General features: G+C 49.0%; 1 protein-coding gene across 1 annotated transcript in view; it reads right to left on the reverse strand.

The window, feature by feature from the left end:
• LOC144158431 (neuroglian-like) overlaps nt 1-25,492 on the reverse strand; it is a 64,008-nt gene extending 38,516 nt beyond the window's left edge. The window contains exons 1-2 of the mRNA XM_077689314.1: nt 25,348-25,492; nt 2,665-3,090 (exon numbers count right to left, since the gene is read on the reverse strand). Coding sequence (XP_077545440.1) covers nt 2,665-3,090; nt 25,348-25,429 — 508 coding nt within the window. The 5' untranslated portion in view covers nt 25,430-25,492. The remainder of the gene's footprint in view (nt 1-2,664; nt 3,091-25,347) is intronic.
• Between the last annotated feature and the right edge of the window lie 2,431 nt (nt 25,493-27,923).

Here is a 27,923-nt window from a genome sequence, read left to right on the forward strand (position 1 = left end):
TTTTGTTTAGAATGATTCAGTTGTGCTTGTTGTGCGTAAAAAAACTGCCGAAAAAAAATCGGTAAGAGCTATTGCTATCCTGGTGGAATCACTAACTTCTGTACCCTCCATCTTTATTCCAGTGACAGGATTTTTTTTTCAGTGTGATGTGTATCCAGAACATTTTGGGGGGCTTGGTAATAAAATCATGCAATTTGACATAGAAAAACTGAACATAAAGGTCAGATAAATGCATGCATGCATGTATGAGTGTTTTGTTGCAGCCAATTTCGCCTTGCATAGAACTGGCGGCGATTTCCCGGCCTATTGACCCACTGTATCAAAGACCCAAAGAGTCATTGATCAATAAGTCGTGCCAAATGCAAAAATGTTAAAGCAGTTACACCCAGCGTGAAAGCTGTCAGGTGCGGAGTAGTAATTTGCAAGAGGAGCTGTGGCGCCGTTCTCCAGAGTGTTCTGTTCTTTTAACAAGAAAGTGTTTTATGCCGGGGTCCACCAAGATCTATCTGACGTCATATACGTCACGGAAATGACATCACCAGCAAAACTTCGATTGATGCGGCGGCACCAGGATTCGAGCCAAGAACTCTTTCACCGCAACGGGAGGTACAAAATGCACTCCCGACTGCACTATGAAGAGGCGCGTAAACAGGACGACAAACGGGCCTTATATCCTTCCCTGCAGACGGTGGTGCCGTCTAGGAGAGGCGAAGTAAGTAGTGCATCATGACGCTAATCAGCTCCAAGAGTTGGCGCCTCGATGCCAGCCTCCACGTGAACGGGGAACGCGCAGCGTAGGCTGTGGAGAAGCTAACTTGCGGATGTCGCGCTCGTGACGTGACACAGTCCGCTGCTCCTTTCGCCGCAGCGGACCTGTGTTCACCAAATGATTCGCTGACAACCCATTTTGTTTCCTTCGCACGGACGGTTTGCGAGCGCCTGTGGTTTCAGCCGGATTTACCCAATGCTCCGACGCGTGCAACCCAGTGTCTAAGGTTGATGGGTATAACGGTGCCATACCGACGAAATACAAATAGCGACGTGGAAGTTCACATCGATGCACAATAACCATTGAACGTCTCCTGTGTAGTCACAATTTTTGTGCTTTACCGGTGCCTATAGAGGAGGGAACAGCGACATTTTTTGCTTCCTTTCATATCGCACGTGCCGGATACTTTCTGCGACATTGTGAACCCGTCATATTTTTGTTCCACGGCCACTTTCTTTCGCTTACTACAGTACAGCTTAACCCAAAGAGCACTCGCAACTGAAATGACGCAAGGAGTGCCGGTTGGGTACAATTCTTTTGCTCAGTTGTAGCTGCATTTTTTGTGCTAAACAATGGGGGCCAGTGCCAGCGGTTCCAGGAGTTCTCTTGCAAATATCTCTTGAAGTACCCTCTAGAGTATGGGTCGGAATGCTGAGTCTATGAACAAGCGGGTATTTTTTTCGAAGCCTCTTTTTGGGTGCGTTACGACGAGTAACTGTGGTGGTACCGTGGACGAGCTACGACGGCAAGCCAGGCCCATAAAATCTCCGCACTTAAAAATGTCCTCCGAATTAACATGTGGCCCCTTTCTTTAGCTTCGTCGTCTTCCTCTACTCTTTCTACCCCAACTAATGTCAGCGCTTTAGCTGGGTCTAGGCTTTACGTCATCCTACTACAACCTCAGGTGTACGCTGTACGATAAAGTTTCGGATGATTTTAATTCCTTAGTACGTATATTTATCTCGCTTACTCTTCTCCAGCCTTCAATTGGCCTTAGATGTTTCTAGTAGCGTACCAGACCGCAAAGTGTAGCGTCTGCTCTTGTGGGGAGTGATTTGGACATAGAATTTGATAGTCTACAAACTAACAAGCTAAAGGAGCATTCTTCCTGGCACAAACGTGCCGTGTCTTAGTTTCAACTGATCGAATGAAGTGTGACGACGAGCCGGTCACTGGCCGAATATACTCTGGGCCGACTGATTCTGTCGGAGGGTCGGTGAGCCGTGCAGTAGCGCAGTCAAGCCAAGCCATCCCGTTTTGAAGCCATACGAAACGTTATTGGAAATCGGCAAGGAGGGTTACAAGAGTAGTCAAACATTTTCGAATTGATTTTTGTGCTGAATAAAGTCGCATAACCGCAGCGAGAATGGTCGTGACATGGCCTAGAAACTCGAGACTACAATTTGCGCTAGTAATCCCGCAATGTTTACAAATCACTTTAGTCTCCCATTGAACCACAGCCATTGCTCGCTCAATTGGTTTGTCGATGATTGCCCGCACATACATTTTTGAAACATTCAAATCATTCTTTTCCATTCATTGTACTTGTGTTGTGTAAAAACTGCACTGTTTCTTGAATATTCAGAATATATATAATGTCATGTTTGCTGATCGTATTTGGTACACATGTACACAACGTGAAAACCATTCTGCTACAACCTCTTCCAATTAGGATTAACAGCATTCATGATTAAAAAAACAAAGGGCCCACTGTAAAGCCTACCAGAGTTTTACATACCAGCAGAGTACACATTGCCGTGGTGACGTGCGTGACACCGCTTTGTGGGCACACACGCATGCTGCTTTCCAAAGACGTTCTGTGGTCGGCACGGGCATACAATCTTTACATTTTTGTACTTCATGAAATCTTTGAAAGTGAAAAGAGAATGACTCACCCTTCTTTACGGCCAAATCTTTGCTGTCTTCAATAGGAAAACTCTTCAACTCAGCCTTGCGCATGTTGACAGCGTTCGAGGCAGATGTACCGAGCTTGTTAGTGGCGTGGCACTGGTACAGTCCCTCGTCCCCGTCATTTGGCGCGGTGATGACAAGCGTGCCACGTCCCGGCTGGTGCAAGATCCGGCCGCCCTGCGAAGCGTAGTCGAACTCATGGTTGTTCTTAGTCCACTTGTAGTCGGGCCGGGGGTCACCCTGTGCTTCACACTCGAGCACAACACCCCTGTGAACGCCGTCTCGTGAAGAGGGCACGTGAAAGAACAGCTCGTCAGGCGGATGCCGTAGAATGGTTGGGGGAGAGGCCGCAATGGCGGGCGCTACACCAAGCAGCAGAAGGATTGCTGGCACCACCAGGCTTTTCATATCTGCGGATAACAAAAGTCAACATTTGATAAAACAATTACGTGTTTCACACTTAGCGCACACAAATAGGTACAAGAGAAGAAGCATTGGGTCAGCCTGCAGTAGTGGTGCAAGGTTAGCGAAACAGCAGACCTCGTGTTCAGCCTATCTTCTTCCGGTTTCGCAAAGTTTTGCTAGGCTTTGGTAGGGTTGGCTAACTGTTATGAGGTTTTGCGGTTTCTTTGCTGGGCTAGGCGAAGTGTTGAAGGGTGACGTCAAAATTAGCTGAAGTTTACGAGGCCACTACGGTCAGTCGCCTACGCTCACAGCGGATCCAAGGGAGGAAGAAGCTGGGTGCACCTCCAGCGACGCTGTTTCTCCGGCCTTGCAGTGCAAGCTGTGCCATTTATTGCTTTTTTGCAGCCCAAGAAAAACTACCACCTTTAAAGTGGGGTAGTAAAAGGTTCGCATACGCATACGCCCTAATGTCCACACTCGAGCAGGCGCTCAAGGTGGCTTCACGGTTATAGTACCCTATCTGCGGTGGAGCATCCTGAAGGGGTGAGGCAGTTTTAGATGCAACGCATCTCTTTAACTCGCCTTGTCCCGAGTCGTTGTCGCTGGCGTCATCCGCATCCGTCCCCCATTCTCCTCGCCGCGGCAGCTGCGCGCTCCTCCGCTCTCACCGCAGCGCCATCTGTGCGTCAGCGCGGTCAGCCAGCACGCACCTTGCGCTCGGCGGCGCTCCCTCCCGTCGCCGTGCCAGCTGTGCGTTAGTGCGCAGCTTGCGCTCGGTTAAAACTTTACACCATCTTCCCGCGAGGGGAACCATGGGGTAGATGCAACGCATCGGGGGTGAACATGCTGCGTAAATAGGACACACAACAACAGCAATCCACACGCTGACATCGCTAACATAACGGAAACGCAACGGCAACCCCCGATGCGTTGCATCTACCCCATGGTTCACCTCGCGGGAAGGTGGTGTAAATTTTTTTCTTGGTATTTTTTTTGCTCAAGCAACCCAATCAAGCTCCAGCGTGAACAGCTTCGCTGTTAAAAGCCTTTTTTGCCCCCGTTTGTGGGGCACTCATCATCATCATCACGAGCCTGTTTGTGTCCACTGCAGGACGAAAGCCTCTCCCAAAGATTTCCAGCCACGCCTATCGAGTGCCAGCTGAGTCCATGTTTTTTAAGTGCGAATGCACTTTATAAGCGACCCTGAATTCCGTTGACCGCCGTCCGTCCACATAGCAACAGCTGCGGGTGCGCGCGCTCCTCGTCTTCCTTGGCAACGGGGGGAGATGGCACATACCCACGTGGCAGATTGGCCAGGAATCTTCTCGTCTTCCTTGGCAACGGGGGGAGATGGGCGCGCACTGCCTAGCCGCTGACATGGCACATACCCACGTGGGGGATTGGCCAGGAATCGGGCGTGAGAAGGGCTAATGCACCCGCTTAAAGGAGTACTGACACGACATTTCAAAGCTGAGATCCGCTCTAGCAATCAAGTACAACAACACTGTGAATAAATGCATCTTTCTTTCTTTGTAGTTGTGTGTGTGTGTGTGATCTCTCTTTCGCGAACATTACCGAACCGCGCAAATTCAACTCGTGCATTCGCACTTTCACATTCTTCCCCTCGGGGAAATGCGGGGAAATTTTTCCCCCAAATTTTCGTTGCTCATCTCGTCAACGAGCTCTTGGCCAACCCCTATGAGGTTTGCGGTCTATTGGCAGCCAGTGTCAAACGGATGGTCCACCTTTTATCCCTCTATCAATCGCATTACGTGGCCAGCCCATGTCCATTTCCTTCGCTTAATCTGGACGTCCTCCACGACGGTCTGTTCCCTAATCAATACGGCTGTTTTCTGTATGGGGCACTAAGTGTCAACAATCAATCATTTTCAACTAGGCCTGCTCCCTCTGAAGAATTTCGAGAACACATCTCCAGTAATTATATACAGCCCTTATTCCCTTCTCCTCCATGACACCGGCTGGAAGAAGCACACACATGGCAGAGTACGCATAAGGCTTGGTTGCACGAATCGTGAAGACAGAATACAACTCTCGCTTATGACGAAAAATTCTTTGTCCTTATAAAACGATACAAATTTTCTCCCACACATTGGAGAAACACTCAAGATGACAAAGAAACATATGAAGCACTAGCGACACCCACGCCCATTTTGGCGAAGTGTCGTTATCTGTTCCTTTTGATTATTTTAAACAATGTCCTTTTTATACTAGCCATTCCGGGTAGTTTTTTTATTTATATACTAATTAATAGTTTATTTTCTGTCATATTTAAGGGAAGGTAGTACGTACATTTCTGGTTTTACTATGCCCCAAGGAGCCTTTTCTTCATCAGTGAAATTTTGGCCCCACCGTAAAAATCTCTACCATATTCCATCTTTCCAGCCACATTCACACATTGTCTTATATGTCAATTGTGTAGTATTTTTCTACCTCCGTCTAAATCTTCTACCAAAAAATTCAAAACTACTACCTCAACCCCATGATTACCCGTCAAAATCAAATTTTCCCCAAATACGACAACCTAAATTCTTGTAGGAAGTTTTACACTGAAGCAGCGCCAATTCCTGAACACATAACAATTCATCTCCCTACCGTGTGTTTTAGTCAGCAAGTTGTTTCAGCGAGGTCGTTTGCACCCACAGTTCTGCGGATTTTTCGTGTCGGTCAACAAACGTGAATGCGCAAAAACTGATGTCCTGAGATTGGTGCTAAAGCGAGAAGCGTTGCATACGCGCCAGTGTGGGCGGGAACTTCAAGGCTGTAAAGCGAGCCGTGTGCTATCAGCAGTAAAGAAACCTTTCCCGCAGCAGATGATTGTCATCCTTGAGCAGCAGGCGGACTGCCTGAAAAATACAGGGTGCACAAAGAGTTTGCTGAATTGTAGGAATTTTACCTGAAAGCTTTATGTTTGTTAGGTTAGGATGTGTACAGTTGCATAGTTTTGAAACAAAGAGCGTGAACTAGTGTAAAATGCGGCATGTTTTTGCAAAACGCCGGTAGCGCCGCTTTGGAGGAACGCCTATAGTTCCGTCGGACGGCACTCTAGACGCAGCCAAATAGCAAAGGCCACGCGAATTTGCAGAAGAGAGCGTAAAATGTCTGGAAGTTTTGCCGAGATGTACGGGTTGCCAATATGTACGGTTGAGCTTTACCCTCTGAACGGGGCTAATGCCATGTGCGAACAAGTTAATATTCCTACAGAGCTTCCTTTTTTTGGTGAAAAAATCTCGCGGGGATTAGGTTTGCTCACATCTTTAAAATCGGAAGCATAGCGATACTTATTAACAACTTCTTTCCTGCGAACTGGTATTTTCCTCTTTAGCTCTCTTTCGTTTCGGCGTCTTTTGGCGCGAATTACTTAACGCAGATTTTTTTAAGGCCTTCGTTTATTTCCGTAAAAATTGACGTTGTATTTGTTGTTGTCGTTAGTGTTGTTGTAGTTTACGGTCAAGAAATTGACCGCCGCTGCGAACACTAGAGGAAGAAGAAGAAATTAAAAAAAGATGCGTTGTCAGCTGCAATTCGAACTCCGGTGGGCGCACTACCAGCCGAGTGGTCTACCAACTCTGCTAATATTTCTGATTGAATGAAAGACTAGCCCTAAAAGCTTTAAAATAACACGATATCTTCAAAGGCATGCATATTTCAATGATGCATATTTCAGAAGTTAATCGGCGATTTTGCCGCATAGACACTATGCGCGAGCGCACATTCTTCAAAAAACATTCACATCTAGGATGGGTTCGATCTCCGCACGTGGCCAGTTGTTGTTGTTGTAAACTTTATTAGAAAGGAAGGCCAAAGGCCAGGTGGGGCGGGGGGGAAGGGAAGGGAGGATGGAGCACTGTTCTTATGATGCCGGCTTCAGGTGTTCTCTTCAGAAGTCGTGCAGACCACTGCTAAATTGCCCGTACTAGGCCGCTTTTTGTGGCATAAATGGCGATTTCGAAGAGTGTGTCGTGTGAGAGGGATGTTGGGTAGATGTAGGTTGAGGTGTCGTGGTGTGGGGGAGTGAATGTACGAAATCGAGAAAACTTGGGGCAGTGCCAGATGAGGTGATGAAGATCGGCTGCGATGGAGTGGTGGCAGTAGGGACATCGGGGGGCGTGCTGGGGATAATACCATTGTCGCATGGTCTCTGGTGCCGTACAGGTGTTGGTCAGGAACTTGTTCAAGAAGATCTCTTGTGCTCGGGTCAGGGTGGCGAAGGAGGTGAGGTGGCCTGAATGGGTGAGTGACTTGAGGCGTTGTTGTTTTAGCTGCTTGAATCTACGGAGCCTGATTGCGGGAGCGAGAGTGGGGTCATCGTCAGGGCAGTTGGGCCAGGGGTCGTCCGAGAAGGGCGGCGCCGGGGGTCCATCGGAGGCTATTGTGAGAAGGGCCTCCTGTGCAGCCACGTGAGCTGCTTGGTTCCCAGGAGCGGCTGGTTCATGACCGGGGGTCCAGTCGATTCGGACTTGGCAGCCTGATGTTTGGAGCACAGTTATATGGTGAATAATGTGGTGTTCAGAAGGGTGGGTGGACATGGGATGACAAAGTTCTTGGAGGGCTTCATATGAGTCTGTTAGGATGCGAAGGTTGGGGGGAATGGGGAGATGGTAATCGTACATAAAGTAGTCGACAGAATCGTGGATAGCGATGAGCTCAGCGTCCGTTGAAGTAATATTGGGAATACGGTGATATTGCGCTCCCATGATGGATAAATTGACCGGGCTTATCCATGCTGTGCGGACGTGTGGGTTTATGTGGCTAGCGTCGGTGTAGACGTCAGTTTCACCCGGTCGTTTAGTTGAGGCAAGACGTCGGCAGCGTTGCTGTCGAAGCTCGGGCTTCCTGCGTGCGACGGGTTGAGAGGTGACGGATTGAGTGAAGTGGGGCCGCTGCCATGGGGGTATTGGGGCTGGAAAATTAGGTAGAGGAATATTTCTTCGTTGATCCCACGCGGTGAGGAGCACGCCTTGGTGGGTGAGTTGTCGTTTAAAATTGTATTGATCTGTTTGTTCCTGAATGATGCGGTCGATTGGTGGGAGGGTCGCTGCTTGTTGGAGGTTTGCAATTTTTGTATGACGTGGGAGGCCAGTGATGGTGCGTAGGGTGGAATTGTGAAGAACTTGTAGCGTGCGTCGTTGGGTGCAGTTGAGGTCATAATGTGTCCCTCCGTACGAAAGAATGCCCACCGCTACTGCTCTGCCGAGGGTGGTGACAGCCTTTTGTTTGGCTCCCCCATGTTTGTTTGAGAGCCGTGGGAGGGTGTGCTGCACGAAGTTCCATTTCTGCTTAAGGCGATTAAGCCATATGGTGGGGCTGTTTCTGGTTCCAATGTAGACTCCGAGGAGTTTAATTGGTTCCAGCTGGCTTCAAGTCAGTGTCGCCTCCATTTCTGTGTGACGTGGCCAGTGACAACAAATCTTGTCGTCGTTGTTGCTTTCTTTATGGCACAAACCCACTGAGGGGATTGGCCACGAATTGAGAGCTTTGAGATGCAATATTCCCGCTCGTAGAGCCAAAACAAAGGGACTGGTGGGACAGATTGCTGAGGCCACCGCGATCGACGAGTTGGAATGACATGCGCCACAGTTCTGTCCTTGGCTTCGCGAATCTAACAAAACCATTTCTGCTTATCATAATACTACGATTTCTAAGCACTGACCTTCGGGCACGTTCGGTGATTGTCTATGGATATATTTCTGTTATCTCTGTAAAAATACATCGGTTAGTCAACCGTGTGTCCTGTTTTTCTTATCCTCCCTTTTTGCTCACATTCGAGCGGCTTCCCTCGAAGAACGTTTTGACCTTCGCAGGCAATTTCCGGGCCCGAGCATTGTGAGCGCGGAAAAAGGGCGGAGACGGGGGTTTGTTGCTGGCCGTGGTGGCTGTTTTTCTGATTGAAGCAGAAAGTAAAAACTCCAGTTTGCCAGTGCTTCGGCTCAGGTAGGACCCCCAGGTGGTCAAAATTATTCCGGAGGCCTCCCCTACTGCGCGCTTTAGAGCGCAGATTCAGCTTCGATGCGGTCAACCCCACAATCACTCAATCAATCTAACAATGAATTTCCGCCATTGCCTACTACAAGGCTCCCGCGCGATGGGAGCGCGAACATATCAAATTTAGGAAGTCGGACGGACCCGACGATGAATCCCGCAGTAGAAAAAAGCAAAAAGCCCATGTGTTCGAGATTTCGGTGCAAGTTATGGGTCCCAGGTGGTCCGAATTAATACGGAGCCCTCCACTACGCCGCGCATCATCACCTGTGAGGCGTCACGGGGCGTTAAACCCCGCAATCAAAAATCAAAATGAATCGCGCAGAGAGCTGAAGACAAGTCCCAGTGGACCGCCGCCCAACCCTGCAAAATGGAGCAAACATGAGTGTTTCTCCCGTACATCCGAGTTGCAATAATGATAACAGGGGCGATAGGAGAAGGAAAAGGTCTGAGGGGGGAAGGAGGAGACAAGAAGGTGTTACGTTGTAGTGGCAGATACCTATCGCTTTTTGACAAAAATCGTGCACCCCTCCATCTCATGATGACGATGATTGAACGCTAAGCTTTCCCGTGAGATATTCCTTAGTTGTAGTGTGATTTTTTACTTTGGCTCCAATAAGGTGTGGGCCTTGACTCGTTCGGCTTTGACTTGGCTTGGTTGCACTTTGTATTTTGGTCGAAGTGGCTTTGACTTTGACCCTTCGCCATTTTATATTGCACAACCAGGGCTTCACGGGTAACCATCGCCTTCGTAAGACGAAGGGGTACATGATTTTTCTGCCTAATTTTGCTGCTCCATGCACCCCTCTCCGAATGCAAACTGATTCCCTCGTATGAGATGGCGCATTTTTGTGTGGACAAAAGAAGTGTTCAAGAAGCCCTTAATTTAGAATAGAATAGAATAGAACTTTATTTCACATCATTTGCATAATGCAGGAGACCTGCAGAAAGAGCTGAAAGAAGTCAGCTTGGCAAGGCCGCAGGCCATGATACATAAAATTCGCGATGACATAATATATAAAATTAGCATACATGCGCATGATACATAAAAATGGCATGACACACAAACAGAGCAATAAAACAGGCTTTTTGGAAATGAAAGAAAAAATAAACACTAAAGATCACTGTAAATATAGCGTTAAGCACGCTGCCTAACACTAAATGATGACTACGACCACGACATTTCTTTTATTACATATCTGCGCCTCATAGCCAGGAATTTGACCAGGAGTTTTGTTCGGAGCGGCTGTGAATATGGAAAATACAACGAGATTTCGTTTTGGTAAATGGGTTATGAAAACCTTTCTATTGGCTCGCATAGCTTGGGATAAGGACAAACTTCGATACCTAGGTATGCCTTGCCACCCCATGCGAAACACCGGGCCGCATTGCCCACTGGCGCTCCAAAACATCAATCGAGCCTCGCAGGCATGAATGGGACGATAACTTTCTGTGTTTGCGCGTGCACAGGTTTGTAATGGGTTCCTGGTCGTAAGCTCGTTTATGGGCTGCAGGTACTTCATTGTGCCTGTTCTAAAGTGCAAGCTCAACATAGATGTTCTGGCGACTTTTGTGGTGGGGGGGGGGGGGGGGGGGGTGGCGGGATGGGGGGGGGTCTCAATGGGAACCTATGCATACGGCCAATTTTTCTTCCATTAGTGCATGGGAGTCCAGGGCTAACGCATTTGTTTGTATACACCAGCTTGTGCCTCTTTTCTTCTTCTTAAAATTGACACATCATCCTCTTTTACTAAACTTTGTTCAACAGTGAATAACTTTTCATTTACCTTTTTCGCTTACCTGCACGGGTGAAGTTAGTACGAAGCCGCCATGGGGATTTTAAAGGAGGCGGTCGACACTTTTCCCTTCCTTATAGCGAGATTTCCCCTGCAGTATATGTTTACCCATTCTAGGAAGGGTTTGACTAATATTTTATTAGAGAGTCGGTTCCCAGTTCCGGTTTATCGCCAGCCCTACATTGGCCACCATAGGAACAGTGTTTTAAAGCACGTCATACTGCAAAAACGTTTTTCTTTAAGCTGCATACTTCAACACTCCCAGTGAAACCATGGTTGCACGAAAAAGGAATGTCTATTCCTTGGTCCGACAATTTCCGCTTATGTAAACAACCTGACACCATTGATCATTGCTTTGTTTTATGCCGTGAGGCCGTGTTTTTCTGGGGTGTTTTGCAACCATCTGCAAAAAGGACATGGATATTACCCCTTATACATTTAGGGTATTGCCTTTTCGAGATGCGACTGGAGGACCCTGTGATATATTTGTTTTGATGGCATTGTATAGCTTGTGGAAGTGCCGCATCACTGACTGGCATGTGGAGCCCCCTCGCCCAATGAAGTCCATTTTTCGGGAACTTGCTGCGCTGGTGCAGAGCATTTATGCGGCGCGAAATGACCGCCTAGAATAGCTGCACCTGTTGGATGCGTGTGGCTGCTTGCCGGAGTTTTGAAGGACGACTTAGTTTAACTGCAGTGATGTGCATTTTTGTGGATGATTCATAACTCTTGTAGTCTGTAATAATTGCAGTTTTCCATTCAGTGAAGCAAAACGCATCTAAATGGCGCAACGAATAGACGTCGAACTCATAACGCTAGGAACCCAGGTTCGATTCCGACCACGGAAAGCATTTTAATTTTTCTTGATTCATTGATTGATTGCTATTGGTTTCCTCTTTGTAGCGGGGTGATGACATGTCATCTTACCATCGTCAGAGAAAGTTGGCTTTCGTGCAGTGACTTTTCGACGCAATATACGCCTCGAGCTTTGCGGTCGCTGCGCCGCCTGCTGCCCATTCTCCGTGGCGTTGACGGGATTTGCGCTGCGTGGCTGATAGGGGCTCGTGCAGTGTTTTGGTTCTGTTTCGCTTCTTTTCGCATTTCCGCGCCCTATCAGACTTGTTATGGTGACGTCTATATGCAAAGAGTACGTTTAGGTCACTTAAAAAGCAGCGGCGTCTTCGTGGAGTACTCGAACGCCAACAACAGATACCCGAGGACGCGGTTCTGCGAGCTTCGTCGCCGCTCTTCCGGGCGTCGGCGACGGCAGCAGCATATCACCACTGTTACCTCCGAATACGCCAGGCACAAGTGAATTCTACTGTCGCCTCGTTTAGACTTGATACTGGCATAGTGAGAGGTTGGTTCCGTTTTGCAGCGCGGACAACGAATGCGGCTTCGTTTCGAATATATACTTCGCAAAAAAATATGTTGCGGGGATGTGATACCCATTCCCAGGCAATAACTTATGCCCTTATAAGTTCATTAGCCATGCGAAAATGTTACGTATATTGCAAGGCTGCGCTTCGTTAAATATGTGCCCACTCACTCTTTATAGCAAGAACCAAGGAAGGTAATGAAACTACGGAAAAATAAACGCTGCGTAAGTACGGAAGAAACAGAATAGCTCTAACGGAAATGAAGTAAACCCAGTGAAGCTTCTGATATACTAAAGTCGTTCGTCGGAACCTAAGCCAGGTATAGGATTCACCAGACCAACTATAGACGCGAAATACACTGCTATTTCGCGAGACATGGGCGGGGTAAAGCAGGAGGACGCTGTGTACAAATGCTGAGCAAAATAAAGCAATGAACGTTTTATTAATCACGCACACACATCTCGCGTTCACTTTCCGTTTGTTTGTTTTTTACTTCAACGAACAGCTGATCGTTCGGCGGAGGCATATTTCGAAGTATACAGGGTAGGCATTTCACAAGCGATGAAAGGTGCCGATGGAAGAGTTTGGTATCTGATAAGGCCCTCTGATTTCAGTCTGTGCTTTATTCTGCTGGCTCCCTGTGCCATATGACCATGTTTTGAAGAAGCGTTTAGTCGTGGACGCTGAATATATTACAAGGCCGCCTCCGCGCTGCTTGCGGAGGATATATGTAGCAGATGAACGTTTACGGGCGCTCACCTCACGACAAGACAACCCTTTGTCGTGTGCTAATGCCCGAATATAATTCTGTATTATACATCGTACTTTCACTGAATGTTCACGAAATTTTAAGACACACTGTAAATAGTGGTGATCAATATATAAGGTATGATATTTGCAACAGCAAAAGGCGTGGTGTCAGGTAAGAGTTCTCCGCTAGATTATGTAAGAGCACAAAACCGAATTACATATATTGTACAGCCGTAGCATTAACATCTGAGGAAATGCTGGCCACGGAGGCACCGTTAGTAAATTTCAGGTCTGTGTAGCTAGGACTGGACTGGAAATGACTTTATTTCAATAAAACCTGCAGTGGGCTTGGGTCTGTTACGACCCCCGCCCCGACGTGGCCCACCGTCGCATCTTCTTTGCGGCCCTACTAAGCGCTAGCCCCTTTGCGGAGCCCGTCCCTTTCGAGCGCAATGAAGACCTGCTGGATAGCCCATGCTTGATCCGTCTTGTTGCTTGACTGAATGGCTCTTTGGAGGTCCGCCGGGCATTCTTCAAAACTTGCGCCGTCTGGGTCGGAGGCACAATCCCACATGACGTGCCACCGGTTGGCCGGCCCTTTCTTACATACGCTGCATTGGGCATCGGGGTATTCGTCGGGATACATGTGGTGTAGCGCTGCCGGTGACGTGACCGACGCCGTCTGTAGCCTTCTGAGATACGTTGCCTCTTCGCGACCCAGCGCCCGGTGGGGAGGCGGATACGCTCTTCTCATCAGCCGCATGTTCTTGTGTGCTTCGCCGTAACCCCTGGGTCTGTCTTTAGTCTCCACCCACCATTCCCACTCGGGACGCCTCCCCACACTGGGGGCGCGGTGTGTTATAGCGCGCGTCTCCCTGTGGGCCGTCTCGTTGTGGTTCGCTGTGTACGGTGAGCATTCACCCGCGTGCGCCGGGATCCATCTGATTTCTACTCTTCTTTCTTCTTGGACACCCGTTTTCTCGATGATCTTGGTTGCCTTGCTGCTCACTCGGCCATTCGCCAGGTTGCGGACGGCCTCTTGCGAGTCGCTCAGGATCGTGTCGCAAGTGGCTTCGGACATCGCCAGGGCTATGGCGATCTCTTCTGCCTCGGTGGCGTTCTCGCACTTTGCGCTCGCTGACTTGGCCACCCTTCCCGTTCTTGCGTTTATGGTTACCATTGCATACCTGCCTTGGCCATAGTTTGCCGCATCGACGTACGGTTTTCGCGGATCGTTACTGTATTGCTCGATTATGCGTTTTGCCCTTGCGCGTCTTCGTTCTTGATTGTATTCTGGGTGCATGTTCTTTGGAATGGGACTCACCCGCACGTTCTCCCGCACCTTTTCGTCTAGGTCTTGGATAGATAGATAGATAGAAACTTTATTGTTCATGGGATGGTGGGGCGAATCAGCCGCCTCGGTCCAGGTAGCCGCTGAGGGCCCTGATGATGTGGGCCGCCAGTTCCCGTTGCTGTTGGAGACTCGCCGCAACAGCCAGCCACTCTCCGGTGTAATTGTGTGGTTGGGTAGGGTTGTAGGGGCACTCCCACAGAATGTGGTCCTGGGTAGGGGGAATAAGGCAGTGGGGACAGAGTGGGACAGGGGTGTCTGGCGTGCGTTGGAACAGATGGAGACGAGTGGGTGTGTGCAGTGTATATGTTTGCGCCTGCCGAATGACTACTTGCTCGCGACGGGTAAGCCCGGAATGGAGAAGAGGGAACGTGCGGCGTATGCTTAGAATGTCTGCTAAGGTGGGGAGCGGAGGGGGATGACAAGGATTTGTGTCGCGAGCGTCGACAGGGGCCCGGAGGAGAGCTTCGCGGGCAAGCTGATGAGCGCGTTCGTTCCCTGCGACGCCTGCGTGACCAGGGATCCAGTGCACGTGAAAAGACCCTTTAACGTTGTTGAAGAGGGACAGTGAGGAGGGGAACGCAAGACCTTGAGCCAGGTGGTAGCATGCTGACTTCGAATCCGTGTAGATGTTGGTCGTGCGGACGGGGGATGTGTTGTCAGCAGCGGCAAAAGCGATAGCGAGAAGTTCGGCTTCTTCTGGGGAGGTGCAGCGTCGAGTGATGGAGTAGTGAGTACCCTCTGAAGTGATGAAGGCGACCGCACCGAGGTTATCTTCAAATGCCACATCTGTGAATACGTGGCGGCTGTCGGTATCACGATTTACTTTCTTGGCGTAGTATGCGGCACGAATAAGACGGCGTTTTGGATTGCGTTCCTTGTCCATGTGGCGGGGAATAGGTGCTACGGTAATATGTTGGAGTATTTTGCTGTCTAGAGGAGTTGTTTGAGGTCGAGGAGGACGGGATGGGTATCCTAATGTGCGTAAGATATGAAGGCCTGTTGCAGTTTCGGAGAGGCGTTGACGTTGGTGGCAGCGGTGGATGTCAATTATGTCAGTAACCGTCGGGAGAAAACCAAGTTGCGCAAGTCGGGTGGTGCTAGTGGTAATAGGGAGACCCAGCGAAATTTTTGTCGCTTTGCGGATTAGGGCGTCAAGTTTCCCTTCCAAGGTGCGCGTTAGGACGACGTACGGAGCTTGATAGCGAATTCGGGAGAGGATAAGAGCATCACGGAGTTGAAGAAGGTCCTGTTCTTTGAGTCCCCTGGAGCGTGTAGTGACACGGCGCATCATGTTAAGAATGGGTTCGGCCTGACGGAGAATGTGCTGCACAGCCAAACCTCCTCCTCCATCAGATTGCATGTGAAGGCCAAGAACTTTCAAAAGTTTTTTGTGGGTAGATGGTGTTGTCATGGTGATGAAGGACAACTTGAGGTGGTTTCCAATTACGAGAGTGCACAAGCAGCAATGAAGTTTTCTCAGCCGAGCAAGCTAGACCGATACTGTGAGCTGCTTGATCAACGGCTCTGAGGGCGTCTTGAAGGGTGTCTTGAATGAATCCCGGACTGCCGCGTTTGATCCAGATAGTAATGTCGTCGGCATACAGAGAGTACTGAATTTCGGGGAAAGATTGTAGAGCACAGTGGATACGGCGCATGGCGAGGTTAAATAATGTAGTAGAGAGGACCGCACCCTGAGGAATGCCTCTCTGAGGGTGAGGTACCGCGTCAAGCTTGTGGTCGCCAATTTGTATGGTAAGGGTGCGAGATTGAAGAAAGTCCCGGACGTAACTGTACATGTTCGAGCCGCAATTTGTCTCTGCTAGTTCTGACAGCATAGCGTCGTGATCCACGTAGTCAAATGCCTTCATTAGGTCTATAGCGAGGATGGCTTTCAGCTGGGCTGAGCTGGGAGACTGAAGGACGTCCTCGTATATGCGAAGCAGTGTGTCTTGAGTAGATAGCTGTGAGCGATATCCAATCATAGAGTGAGGGAGTGCTTGGGTATCCTCTAGATGTTGCTGAAGGCGATTTAGGGCCATACGCTCCATAACTTTGCCAACGTGAGAGGTCAGTGTTATTGGACGGAGATTAGGGAGATCTAGAGGTTTACCGGGCTTCGGGATGAAGATCATGTGGCCCTTCTTCCATAAGTTGCAGAGTGGTATTTGTCCTGTCCAAACGAGGTTGATGGCATGTAAGAGATGGTGTTGGTCAGCATCTGACATATTCCGAAGTAGGGCAGTAGTTACAGAGTCGGGACCAGGAGATTTGCTGCCTCTACACATACGGAGGGCGATGCGAAGCTCAGCCAAGGTGAATTCCTCATCAAGTTCGGGGTTCGGAGAGCCATTATACTCAGAATACCGAGGTTGACACAAAGAAGGGATATAAAGTTTCTTCATGGTGTCCAGTAGAGTGGCTGGGTCTTTGTGTTGAGCGGTGAGGCGATTGATCTTCTGGGTGGTCATAATCTTTGTGGAGTCGGGATTTATTAAAGCTTTGAGTATACGCCACGTCTTGCTAGTGCTCAGGGTGTTCTGAAGTTCATCACACATGGTATTCAAGTGTTCCCTGCGGAGGTCGTTGGACTATTCGTGAATGTGCTCGTTGAGTCGATTGATTCGGGCGCGGAGTCTACGGTTTGTTTTGCAGCGAGTCTACCGCTTCACGAGGGAAGCGCGGGCTTCCCAACAGTGTGACAGGTGTGCATCTATGTGAGGAGTGACCTCGTTCGTGGCAAGAACCTTGGTATGCTTATCAAGAGCATGCATAAGTTGCTGGGTCCAGGTAGGTACGTCTGTGAAAGGGGGGTCGCAGCGCTGTTGTCGATATTTGTGCCAATCGGTGATGCGAACGGATTTCCACTTGATTCGTTTTGGAGATGCGGAGACCGTGAGGCGTAAGATGGCATGGTCACTGCTCATATATTCTTGAGTGTGTTCCCATCGTAGAAGGAGAGCTCGAGTAGCGAAAGTGAGGTCGGGGTTGGTATTGCGTTCCACGGAGTTGCCCATACGTGTGTATTCTTGTACGTCGTTATGTAGTGTGTACCCAGCTTCTTGCGCAGCACAATGCACCCGACGGCCTTTCCTGCATTCCCTGATATAGCCCCAGGCAGAATGTGGGGCGTTGAAGTCGCCGGCCAGGATATGCTGAAGACGGGTTTTGGTTGGACAAGGATGGAACAGTTCTTCAAGCTCCGGTAGAGTATTGCGCGGGGGACTGTAAACGTTGGTAATGAGCAGAGGGCCGCGCATAAGAGGAATTGAAACAGTGAGGCTATTGGCGGTGTCATGTTCAAGAGTAGCCGTGAGGGTGGAGTGGACCAGCGTGGCAAGGCAGGGACTTTGCTGAAACGTGACATATCCAGGTAGCGTAGGATTTAGTCCTGTCTCTTGGAGGAGGAGGATGTCTGGTAGCTGAGGTTGTGACTGAAGCCAAATGAGGAAGGCATTACGCTTGTTCTTGAAACCATGACAGTTCCATTGAATTATGAGTACGTGATCTGCCATGCTTATTCCGCGAGAGGTGAGGGTGCTGGAGGGAGGGGATAAGTGGACTGCAGTTGAGTGATAAAGCTGGAGAAGAGAGATTGAAAGTGTTTACTCTGCTCTTCAAAGCGCATATTGAGCTCACTAGAAAAGTGGGCAACGTGGTCAGTGTATTCTTGATGTTTCTGCTGGAAAAGGGCTTGCTGCTCGTGTATGAGAGAAAGTTGGTGAGTCAACTGCTGCTGGAGATGGGATATTGCCGCATCAAACTTCTGGGCGTATTCTTCAATACGATGGGAGAGAGAGGCGTAGAGGTCGTCTGGTGGAAGGGTCACTGGGGCGGACGGTGAGCCCTCCGAAGAGCGGCTGCGTTTGGATGCCGGAGTCGAAGCCGGGCGAAGGGTAGCGTTAGGCGGAGGGGGAGGAGGAGACTGTGGGGAGAGAGGAGCATTGGTCATGTCTACGTTGGGTGGGGGAGGGGGACGAGGCTCAGTGGCTTGTGGGGCAGGAGGTTGTTTGTGGAGGATATCTTGGTAGGTCAGTGCAGGAGATTTTCGAGCGTGTTCAGGTGTGTGGGAGAGTGGCTGGCTTACCTGGGCAGCTAGATTACGGCTGTGGTGGACCGCAGGGCCGTCGTTCGAAGGGTTTGCAGGAAGACGTGCAGACGAGCTAGCGGAGCGGCGAGAGGGCATGGTGAACCGGGTGCGACTGCGGCTGCGTGACTTGCGCGGTACCGTAGAGGTAGTGGCTGCTGCTTCAGCTGCCACTGCAGCTGCGCGCTGAGCGACACGTTTGTTGTACGCTGTCTGGCGAACGGCTGCATCCGCGGCTTGTGCCTCCCCGCAATCTGGTAGCCGTAGCCCAGGGTATTGAGGATGGCTCTACCCGTCTTGGTCGCTGCCAGTCGTTCTCGTTGTGCTTCTAGCTGGGCCTTGATGAGCTCATCCACCGTGTTGTGGACGCCCAGTTGCAGCAGTCGTTCGGTGTTCGTCGATTCGTTTAGACCTAGTGCCCGTTTATACATTCTTCGGATCATAATGTCTATCTTGGCCTTGTCGGTCTGCGTCCACTTGTGGTACGCCGCTGTGTATGCCACGTGGCTGATCGCGAAAGACTGCACCAATCTCGCGAGCCCCTCTTCGCGCATGCCCGTCTTTTTGGTCGATACGCGCTGGAGCAGCCGCAGGGTACTTGCCGTTTTGGTCGCCAGTTTTTTCATCAGGTTCTCCTTGTTACCGTTGCCGTTGATAAGCATGCCCAGCACCCTGATCTCCCACATATTCAGCATTCAGCATTTCGAAAGACGTTTCGACATAGAGTCATACACAAACGGAATGCAAACACAAAAATATGAACCAGAACACGCAAAATTAAAAATTCTGTTGGCGAAGGCGAAATAATTTTACGCTATTGCTATATTTGGAAAGCCAGATTTTCCAACCTTGCCAATGCAATTATTACATGCGTAAATTTCAGCTGCATGCAACAAAATTACGCTATTTCAGTGTTATATTAAACATTTTGGTCATGTCGTTTCATTTTTCTATGACTGTGCATGGCTATGGCGAACATTGACGGCAGCCACCCTTGCAGCACGACGTGTCTGCGCGCTATTTCAACCTTATCTTACATGCAACATTAGAGATTGAACCGATACCTTTAGGCGGACCAGTATAGCGTGAAGCCAGCCCAGCTTTATGGGCTGGCTTCATGCGATCAGTTGCGGCATTGATCCGTTGCCGCAGAAAATAGTCGCATAAAAAGTGGCCGCGTAAGTTCTCCACTTCGACAGCGCTTGGTTGTGTTCATGACAACGCCAGAACCGCAACATAACCCGCACCCTTTTTATTGTAGTCGCTAACGATGTCATGTGGGTCATAAGCACAATACGTAACAACTTTGGCACGGCGGGCTACAAGAGCTCACGGTTCACGCTTTATACAACGCGCAGGAGAGTATACAGAGTTCTACAAGGTGTATATGCACTGTGACGACTGGCACTGCGTGTCGGAACAAGCCCATGCATCGTCACGTGCGCTTCAGAAGCCTTGGCGTCAATACGATCCACGTATATTTCGTACTCCACAAGTAATGGTAAATTCATGCAGCTACGCTGTGGACATCGGAACGCACTGGCCCGAGCGATGATATTTAATGGGCATGCACACGTGACTAGGAGAGCTTTCTCTGTGCACGCCTCCGTAGTAGATGTTTGGGAACTACTTGAGCGGAACACGGGCTACGGACATGCCGTGGCACCCGCTTGTCTAGAAGGTCGTCTGAGGCACAGATCTTCCGTGGCGCTGCTTGAGTCATGGTCAGCAGTAGTGGAGGGAACTGTTCTATGGGTAAACCTGCTCAAATTCTTAAATTTATGTCTGGTCTCACCAATGGCGTAGCAGCAATGACATCCTCGTCGCCCTTGCATATAGCACCAAACAAGCTAACTGCCGCAGGAACAAAATCATTGCCGTCGTCCTTGATATAAAATCGGCGTATGACCGCATGACGCTTGACGCCATCCGTTCGGCGATGCAGTCTCCAGGAATAGGGTTCGCCTGTGTTGATGGTGATCGCACCACCTCTCCGATAGGTATGTTTGCATGTTATGGACAACAGCGACTGAACCCTACACGCGTTAAACAGAGGTATTCCTCAGGGTAGGGAGCTAAGCCGTACACGGTGTAACACCTGCACTAGACGTCCGAATAAATGCGCGACAGAGCTGGTCTAAATCTCTCTGCATGCCAAAATGTGCATCTGGAGTTCATGCCGTAGTAGGCGAGTGCTATGGTCGAGACTGCAGTGGGCAGACGACTATATTGCGGCATTTCTGGCAACATGAGGCCTAGACTTCTGAGCAAAGAAATGCGCTACGATGGTCTCTACGAAGCCTGACCTAACGGACTATGGGGTTATTGTTGGCAGCCGCAACAATGAACATGCGGCTCTCAGGAAACTAATGTGCTACGATCGTTTCTACAAGCGTGAACTAACGAGCTATGTGCTCATTGTTGGCAGCAGTGAAATTTTATACGTCCCAAACTGGAAGTCCTTGGGAGGGACATTGACAGATATCTCAGGTGTCCTCCTGTTCCCCATCTCAATGATGAGTCTGCGTCATCCGCCCACAAGTTCCCATACTCTGCACCAGAACTGGTGGCTGCTCACTCAATCCTTATTTCTGGTTGTGCGCAGCGTTTTATTTTGCCTGGTGCTCTTGGGCACGCATGCTTTGCCCCTGTATCAAACGTAATTGTCAGAACTATAAAGAGCATGCGAGGGCGAACCTTGGCTGTTTTCATTGACGTCCCGGCGAAAACATCTACTATTAGAACACTCGCAAAATGGAGGCAGGTCTAACCACTCACCACTTCACACACGGAGGCATCACTTCGTGCGCTTCTGTGTTTCGTGGCAATGTCGCGCCACCTCTCACTGTGCAAGCCGATTGCACGATTTCATACAGCAGCTTTTTATGCGCACATGCCCTGGATGTTCCTGCCGATACAAATCGCGACCACACTGCTGGGAATTGTGGGAAAAGAGTGCACTCTGGCCCCGCCCTGTAAAGTTCTTCACTCTTACCGCATTTTACAAACATACAAAGCCAACCCTCATCTGTGCACTGATGGTTCGGGGTCATCCAAATCAACCGCTTTCGTTTTGTGGATACCATCATCACGCACCACCATCAGTGAGTGCCATGGTCAGCCACATAACCCCATCTACGGCTACAGAACCATCATCTCTGTGCGTGACCAGCTGGTCGAAGGCAAGAAATACCGGACCAGGGTTGCCTTTCACGTGGTTAGGCCCATATACATCAGCCTTTTGTCGACAAATAGTAATTTATTCCCTCTCTCTGTGTATGGCCTTCGCCTGCATCATCGCACAGCCTACACGAGAATTGTTTATCTTCCCAATTTCTCGGGATCAACTTCAGTGCCTTAAGTCTTCCCGAAAGTGCCGCTTGTGCTTGAAATCCAGGCCCTGATTCTCCAAGTTCTACAGGCCCACGACCACATTGCCCTCCCCCTGCACCCGCCCAATTGTGGTGTAACTGGCACCGTGAAGACGACCATTGCAGCATTCATCGCGCAAGGCCAACGTGCACCAAAGATACGACAGCATTCTTTAGGAAAGATGCTTCAGTTCCTGCATCCAGCGTCGGATATAGCATCGAGCGGTTAACCTGTTCTGGCGCATCACATCATTACGCGCCCTTGCGTTCTATTCACCCACATCGGGAATTAAAGAGGCTGCCTGGCCTCCGCAAGCATAAAGAAGCCGTAAAGCATCGCAAGTGGTTAAATGTTGGCCTCACGCGGCAATTTTGCTAGAAGTCAGTGCAGTTCCCCTCACTACTCTGCCCGAACTAAAATGTACGCGGACATCTGCCGCCGCTGATGTTTCAATGTGCGCGATTCACCACGAAAATAGTGTAGCGCTTGCAGTCTTTGAGGCAGTGGCTTTGCATGGGTATTGAAATGAGTGACGTGTTTGGTCCGTCGTGCTGTCCCAAACGTGCCTCGTGCGCAAAAAAAGGCTTTTTTTGTCTACCTGCGGAATACAGGTGCCGACCAGACCTTCTAAATATTAGAGCGGATCCACCAGTAATAATATCACCATCATCTTTATCATCACTGTGAACAAGTCATCTGGCGCACCAACCTAATCCTCTCACCCCGGTTTACACCTCATGATATCCCTTTCTAGCCTCGAGTGATGATGACTTGCCTTGTTTTGAAGTAAACCTAGTCTGTAGGGTGTCTTACCCAGGCCAGCACGGCCAGTCTCATTAAAGACCGTTTTTCGTCTGTGTGTCTGTACGACGTGACCTGCTTACAGGGATTTATAAATGTCTAAAATCGTGACGAGCGGCCTTCAAATCAAGCGCATGGGTAAGAAAATAGGCCACCTGGGTCGTGTTTGCCCACGATAGCAAGGAGACCAAAGCCATCAATCTCAGTGGCGCCACTACTGCCGGTGGCAAGACCCGTATGTCAGCTCCACGGCTTTGGTGAGTGGAAGGTGACAGCGTTTTAGTTTAAAGCCATCAAGCTCAGTGGCGCCATTAATGCCGGTGGCAAGACCCGTATGTCAGCGCCACGGCTTTGGTGAGTGGAAGGTGACAGCGTTTTAGTTTTCCAAGCAAACGTTTTTTAAACATATTTGTGGCGGAAGTGGTATCACTTTGATTTGTCTAAAAAGAATGCTACGAGTGACTTCAAGAACATTTATTTTGCGATCCGCTGTTATAGTTACGTTTTCCCTTAAATCGGCCTAATGTACTCTTCACGCTAAACTTTAATGAGAGCTAAATACCTTATCTTCGACTGTAGTTGTTTGCCAATTGTGTGTCGAATATATATGTATCGTCCATGAATTCTCTTAGAGCAGAAGATTTTTTGCATTCGTATTATTTCGATAAGCTTTATTCCTTCTCTGAAAAGTGGCGGAGAAGATTAGACGATAAAACATAGTGCGCGAGAAAACCTCCAGCAGTTGAAGTCTGTACGGTGGGCACGCAAAAAATACAAGAACATGGCTGCTCCGTGTTATGGCTTATGCCGGGCATGCCGAAGCCGTACTGTCCTCGTTCTCAGACGGCCGTGTCAAGTTGTGAAACCGCTTGTGTCTGATTATGTTCCAGTTCTTGAACTCCCATGGAGTTCGGATGACCCGTGGCATGTTTCTTTCCTATCGCAGTTACCCATCGTTGTTCGCAGTAAAAATGTTCCCATTACGTGACCTTGGCCAAGACACAAACGCCGGGAAATTTATCCCTGCACCGCACGCTTTAAACACTTAATCATTTAGGCAAGATACTGCTTTGCTTAATTTCAATGACCTAGCCTTCGGTAACTCTTCCAACCCGATTCCAGCGCTGAAAGACGTTGTACTGAACTAAAAACACAATAAATATTGAGAAGCGTTTCATATTCGGGCTACACAACATCAACCATGGCACAACACAGAGAAAAATTAAAATCATTATGATCGGTGCACGGAAGCCCGCAAGACTGGTCGCTGGCAATCAACTGTTACGATTAAATGGAACAATGAACACCACTACTAACATGCGTAGTAAATCACACGTAGTCATTTTCTTTCGTGGTGGATTTCTGCACCAGCTGCGATCGCGCAAACAATTTCCTTTGGCGTCGCAAGGACCCGCCTAAAACGTTGCTGCTTCAAAAGTTTCTGCTGCTTTAACTGTTTCCTCCTGTCCTACATAGTTGCGGGACCTAAGCGTTCAGTTTGGTAGCATTGTTACTGAGCCAATGCAATCTCTCAAATACTGGTATTCTGACATTGATACTGTGATACTGGTATTTTAACAAATTCAGATGCCGATACTTTGACAAGTACTGGTATCTCTCAACTGGTATTTTGACTCCATGGCCCCTCTAAGACGCCAAGAAGACAATACACGTTTTTCATTTACATCATGGAGGAGGGGCTCACTAAGACTGTTTTTTTTAATTACACTTTTGGAGAAGAAACTGGGGAAAATCGTATTCTAGCGAATTCCTGATTTTGCTGCTGACCTGCTGAAACGGCGAAGGGTGTTCTGCTGACGTATGTAGCCCGTACAAATTTCCTTAAAGTGGTTTCATGTTTTCGCACCATGGCAAATCTGCACTTGGGCGTAAATTGTGCGTTGTGATGGGTTTTTGATCCAGCTCCTGATATAACAAATTGCTTTATAAACCCGCCGCGGTGGCCCACTGGCTGACGCGTTGTGCTGTTGAGCACGAGGACGCGGGTTCAATTCCCGGTCGCCGTGGCCACTTTTCTGATGGAGGCGACAAGCAAAAACGCCCGTGTGTTCGAGATTTCGGCGCACGTTAAAGATCCCCAGGTGGTCAAAATTAATCCGTAGCGCTCTACTACGGCGCACGTCATCGTCTGAGTAGCGTCGGCCCGTTAAACCCCATAATCAATCAAATGAAATTGCTTTGAAATGCCTAAAGTTCATTACACGAATAAACAACAACGAATTTCAGGATTAGTTGACCAGTTTAGGGAAAATCTTAAAGGCGGAGTAAGGTATATACTACTGCTTGTAGCGTGATGTGTAGGTGGCGAGATTGCCATTTGTTGCACTGCCACTTAAATCTGCCGGCTGCCTGTAACACAAAAAGTGCTTAAGCGGCACAGAATTAAAAATGCTCACAAGGTGCGATGGAAAGGTTAGCTTGCTCACCTACATTTGTGCTGCGAAAACCTCGACGTACAGAAAGCGGAATTTCGCACAGCAGCCATAGAATTATTAAAGAAACGAAACATGTATATTTAACCAAGCACATTTATGCCACCCCATCAGCGCAACGCTTTATTCCCCTTCATCAATACCTGCACGTTGTTACTACAGCTACGTACCCTGTCTCTCCTGCCTGCTTTTAATAAATACTCCCAGTAATACTAGCCGGCTATAAACTCTGACCGCCCCCTGAAAGGTACTCGATAAAAATATGTAGCTTACCCGGCTTGAAGAACGCTGGCGTCCACAATTCCCTATTCATCTGTGCGAGCCTATAGAGATTCCGTTCCGCAGGTTCTAACATAGAAGACCCACGTTCCCCTCCGTACGTTTGCGGCCGCTGAGTGCCGACGACGCAAGGTCAGCGCTGTACGTGGTGTCGGCGGCCGAAAATGGGCGCCCTCGGGCAAAACGGTGGAGAAAGGCGACGGCGGCGCTTGTTATTAAATACGTCTCTTTCCGCCTGGCCAGCCGCGGGGGATTACACAAGTTGCGGCAAGAGGCTGACTGTAAACACGCGTATCCATTGGCGGTGCGCTGACATGGCACAGTAAGGAAAGCATCGCTTGCCCATCTGTAATGGGTGCGAGATTTGTTCTAGGTTTAATTTCCTCCTTGAACAAAAAAAAAGCAACTCGCGATTACGTCGGCCGCGGTCTGTGTACTGGTGATTTCTTTTAAGCTGCCTGAATCCCCTCCAGTGCTGATGTTTTACCGCTGATTCTCCATCCCTGCCGGCTACTCTTTGCACTTCTTTTAAGGGATACTTTGTGGTAGTAATGCGCAACTATGCTTTGCAATCGATATAAATATTTTTTGGTATTGTCTTATCGAGCAGAAAGTTTTACTATGAACGCCCAAATTAACTTTTACCGTACTAATAGAATAATATAATTACCGGCTGATCAGGACATCCGGGCATGTGCAGCTTTCCCGCTCATGGCAGTCCTTTCAACAGTGATTACTCTGCAATTTTTTAGCGAAATGAAAACTTCTTTTGCACAGCTAATACTTGGGGTGAATACTTGCTTTGTGCACAGTTTCAAGTCGCGCACGTTGCGCGACTGGGTTCCTGAGCCATGGGAACTATCCCATAGAAATGCATGGGGAGTTATATTTGATAGCGAATTACACAAAAAAATTGTCAGAAACCTAAAATGTTCTTTTAGCGTTTTAATCTTCGCGTTGGCTTCTAGCCTTATGCCAAATAATATTTTCCTAAAGTGGTTTAGCTAGGGTCCCGAGAGGTTGTAATTTTGAGCGAGAAAGCTGGGTATGTGTTGGGGAACGTTCTTACTATTATGTTCTTCGAAACAACCCACCACACAAAGCCCCCGGAGGCGAGGTGGAACATCCAGGCACCCTACAAATAGTTTTTTTCACGAGCTGTCCTGGCAGTGGCGCGGAGGGCATTAAAGAGGACGAACGCGTGTGCTCGCGAGTTGCAGGTGGTGTGCGTGTGAGAAGTCTCCGGAGTTAACTTGTCAATGGCAGTTAAGTAGTTAAAGCTATAGTTAGCATTGTGCGTGAAGTCGATCTGAGCCGCATGTATTTTAGATGGGTAGGCATTAGAAAGACTCATAAAAATGTCTGCCTCGAGGCATATAAACTAAGATTCTTGAATACAGTTTATTTGCTCAGTTTATGGCCCCATTTGCAACTGTTATTTAGAAACAGCTCACCCAGGCCAAGTAAGCCGCATCAATGCCATTTACTTTAATCCAACCGTTCTTGAGGTCATCCCTCGTACGTTCACCCTCACCCCATCTAGGACTTCGAAATTAAACACAGGAAGACGTCGGGAACCTCTGCTTACGTTAAGACAGCAGAAAGACGCTGTAGTAAATGGTTCAAAATCGTTGGCTGAATTTCTGAACTGTCCAGCGACGGCTCCGGAGGCTTACCAACACTGCGGCGGCGACTAGTTTTCGAATATCGACTCATGGTTCTGAAGCCTGCTTGAAGCCTGTACACGCGCTTGGTTGACTGACAGGGAGCCGTGCGGACTGGAGTGACAGCCGTGGCGTCTGAATATAAAAAATTGGGCCCATCTCCCCGCGAGGGGGACTCGAGTAAATGCGTCGCATAGGGGGTGGGTGTATTGCGTTAACGTTTAGTGTTTGGGGAGTTGGTGGTAGTGAATGCGTTGTATCAGAAGCTTCTTGACGTAGTTTGAATGAGTCAAGGATATAAGGCGCGTTCGTAGCCTCCCATTCTGTGTCGGCTTCGTGGCGCAGTGCGTAGAGCACCATGTACATTGCGTTCCGCCCGCAGGGTCGAGGGATCGAAACCAGGCGCCGGATAGTATTTTTTTATATAGTGTAGGGGGAGGAGTGCGGCCTACGACTACGGACGTCAACGCGGGTGACATCGTGAGTTACTGAAATGCTCTGCATTTAAAAAACGCTTTGTGGCCGCAGTAGGCGCTTTACTTCTTGATTCGGTTCTTGTGTTCAAACGACTTCGGGGTGCCCCCCGGTTTTTTTTTATCATAACCTCGTTTTCCTTATCCCTGCCTCAACGTCAACGTTCGCTTGACTGTCGGGACTGTCGGGTCACCCCAGCGGCAACCTCGCCAATGGGCATGGATACACGGCTGCAGCAATGAACTCACCGTTATTGTTCATTGAGGAGGCCAGTCCCGTTTTGGTTCCAGATTGGAAAGGCTTGCGTTTGGACGACCTTTGTATTGCCGTGCTTCTATGCGGAGGAGCCTTGGTGGATTCATTAAGTGACCTTTTTTATTATTCTGTGGTCACGTTCAGGGAAGACCATGGTATAATGAGGAAATACTGTGA

Source organism: Haemaphysalis longicornis, unplaced genomic scaffold (genome assembly GCF_048455015.1).
Source record: "Haemaphysalis longicornis isolate Haplotype H1 unplaced genomic scaffold, Haemaphysalis longicornis Haplotype H1 scaffold_10, whole genome shotgun sequence".
In the NCBI taxonomy this organism is placed as follows: domain Eukaryota; kingdom Metazoa; phylum Arthropoda; class Arachnida; order Ixodida; family Ixodidae; genus Haemaphysalis; species Haemaphysalis longicornis.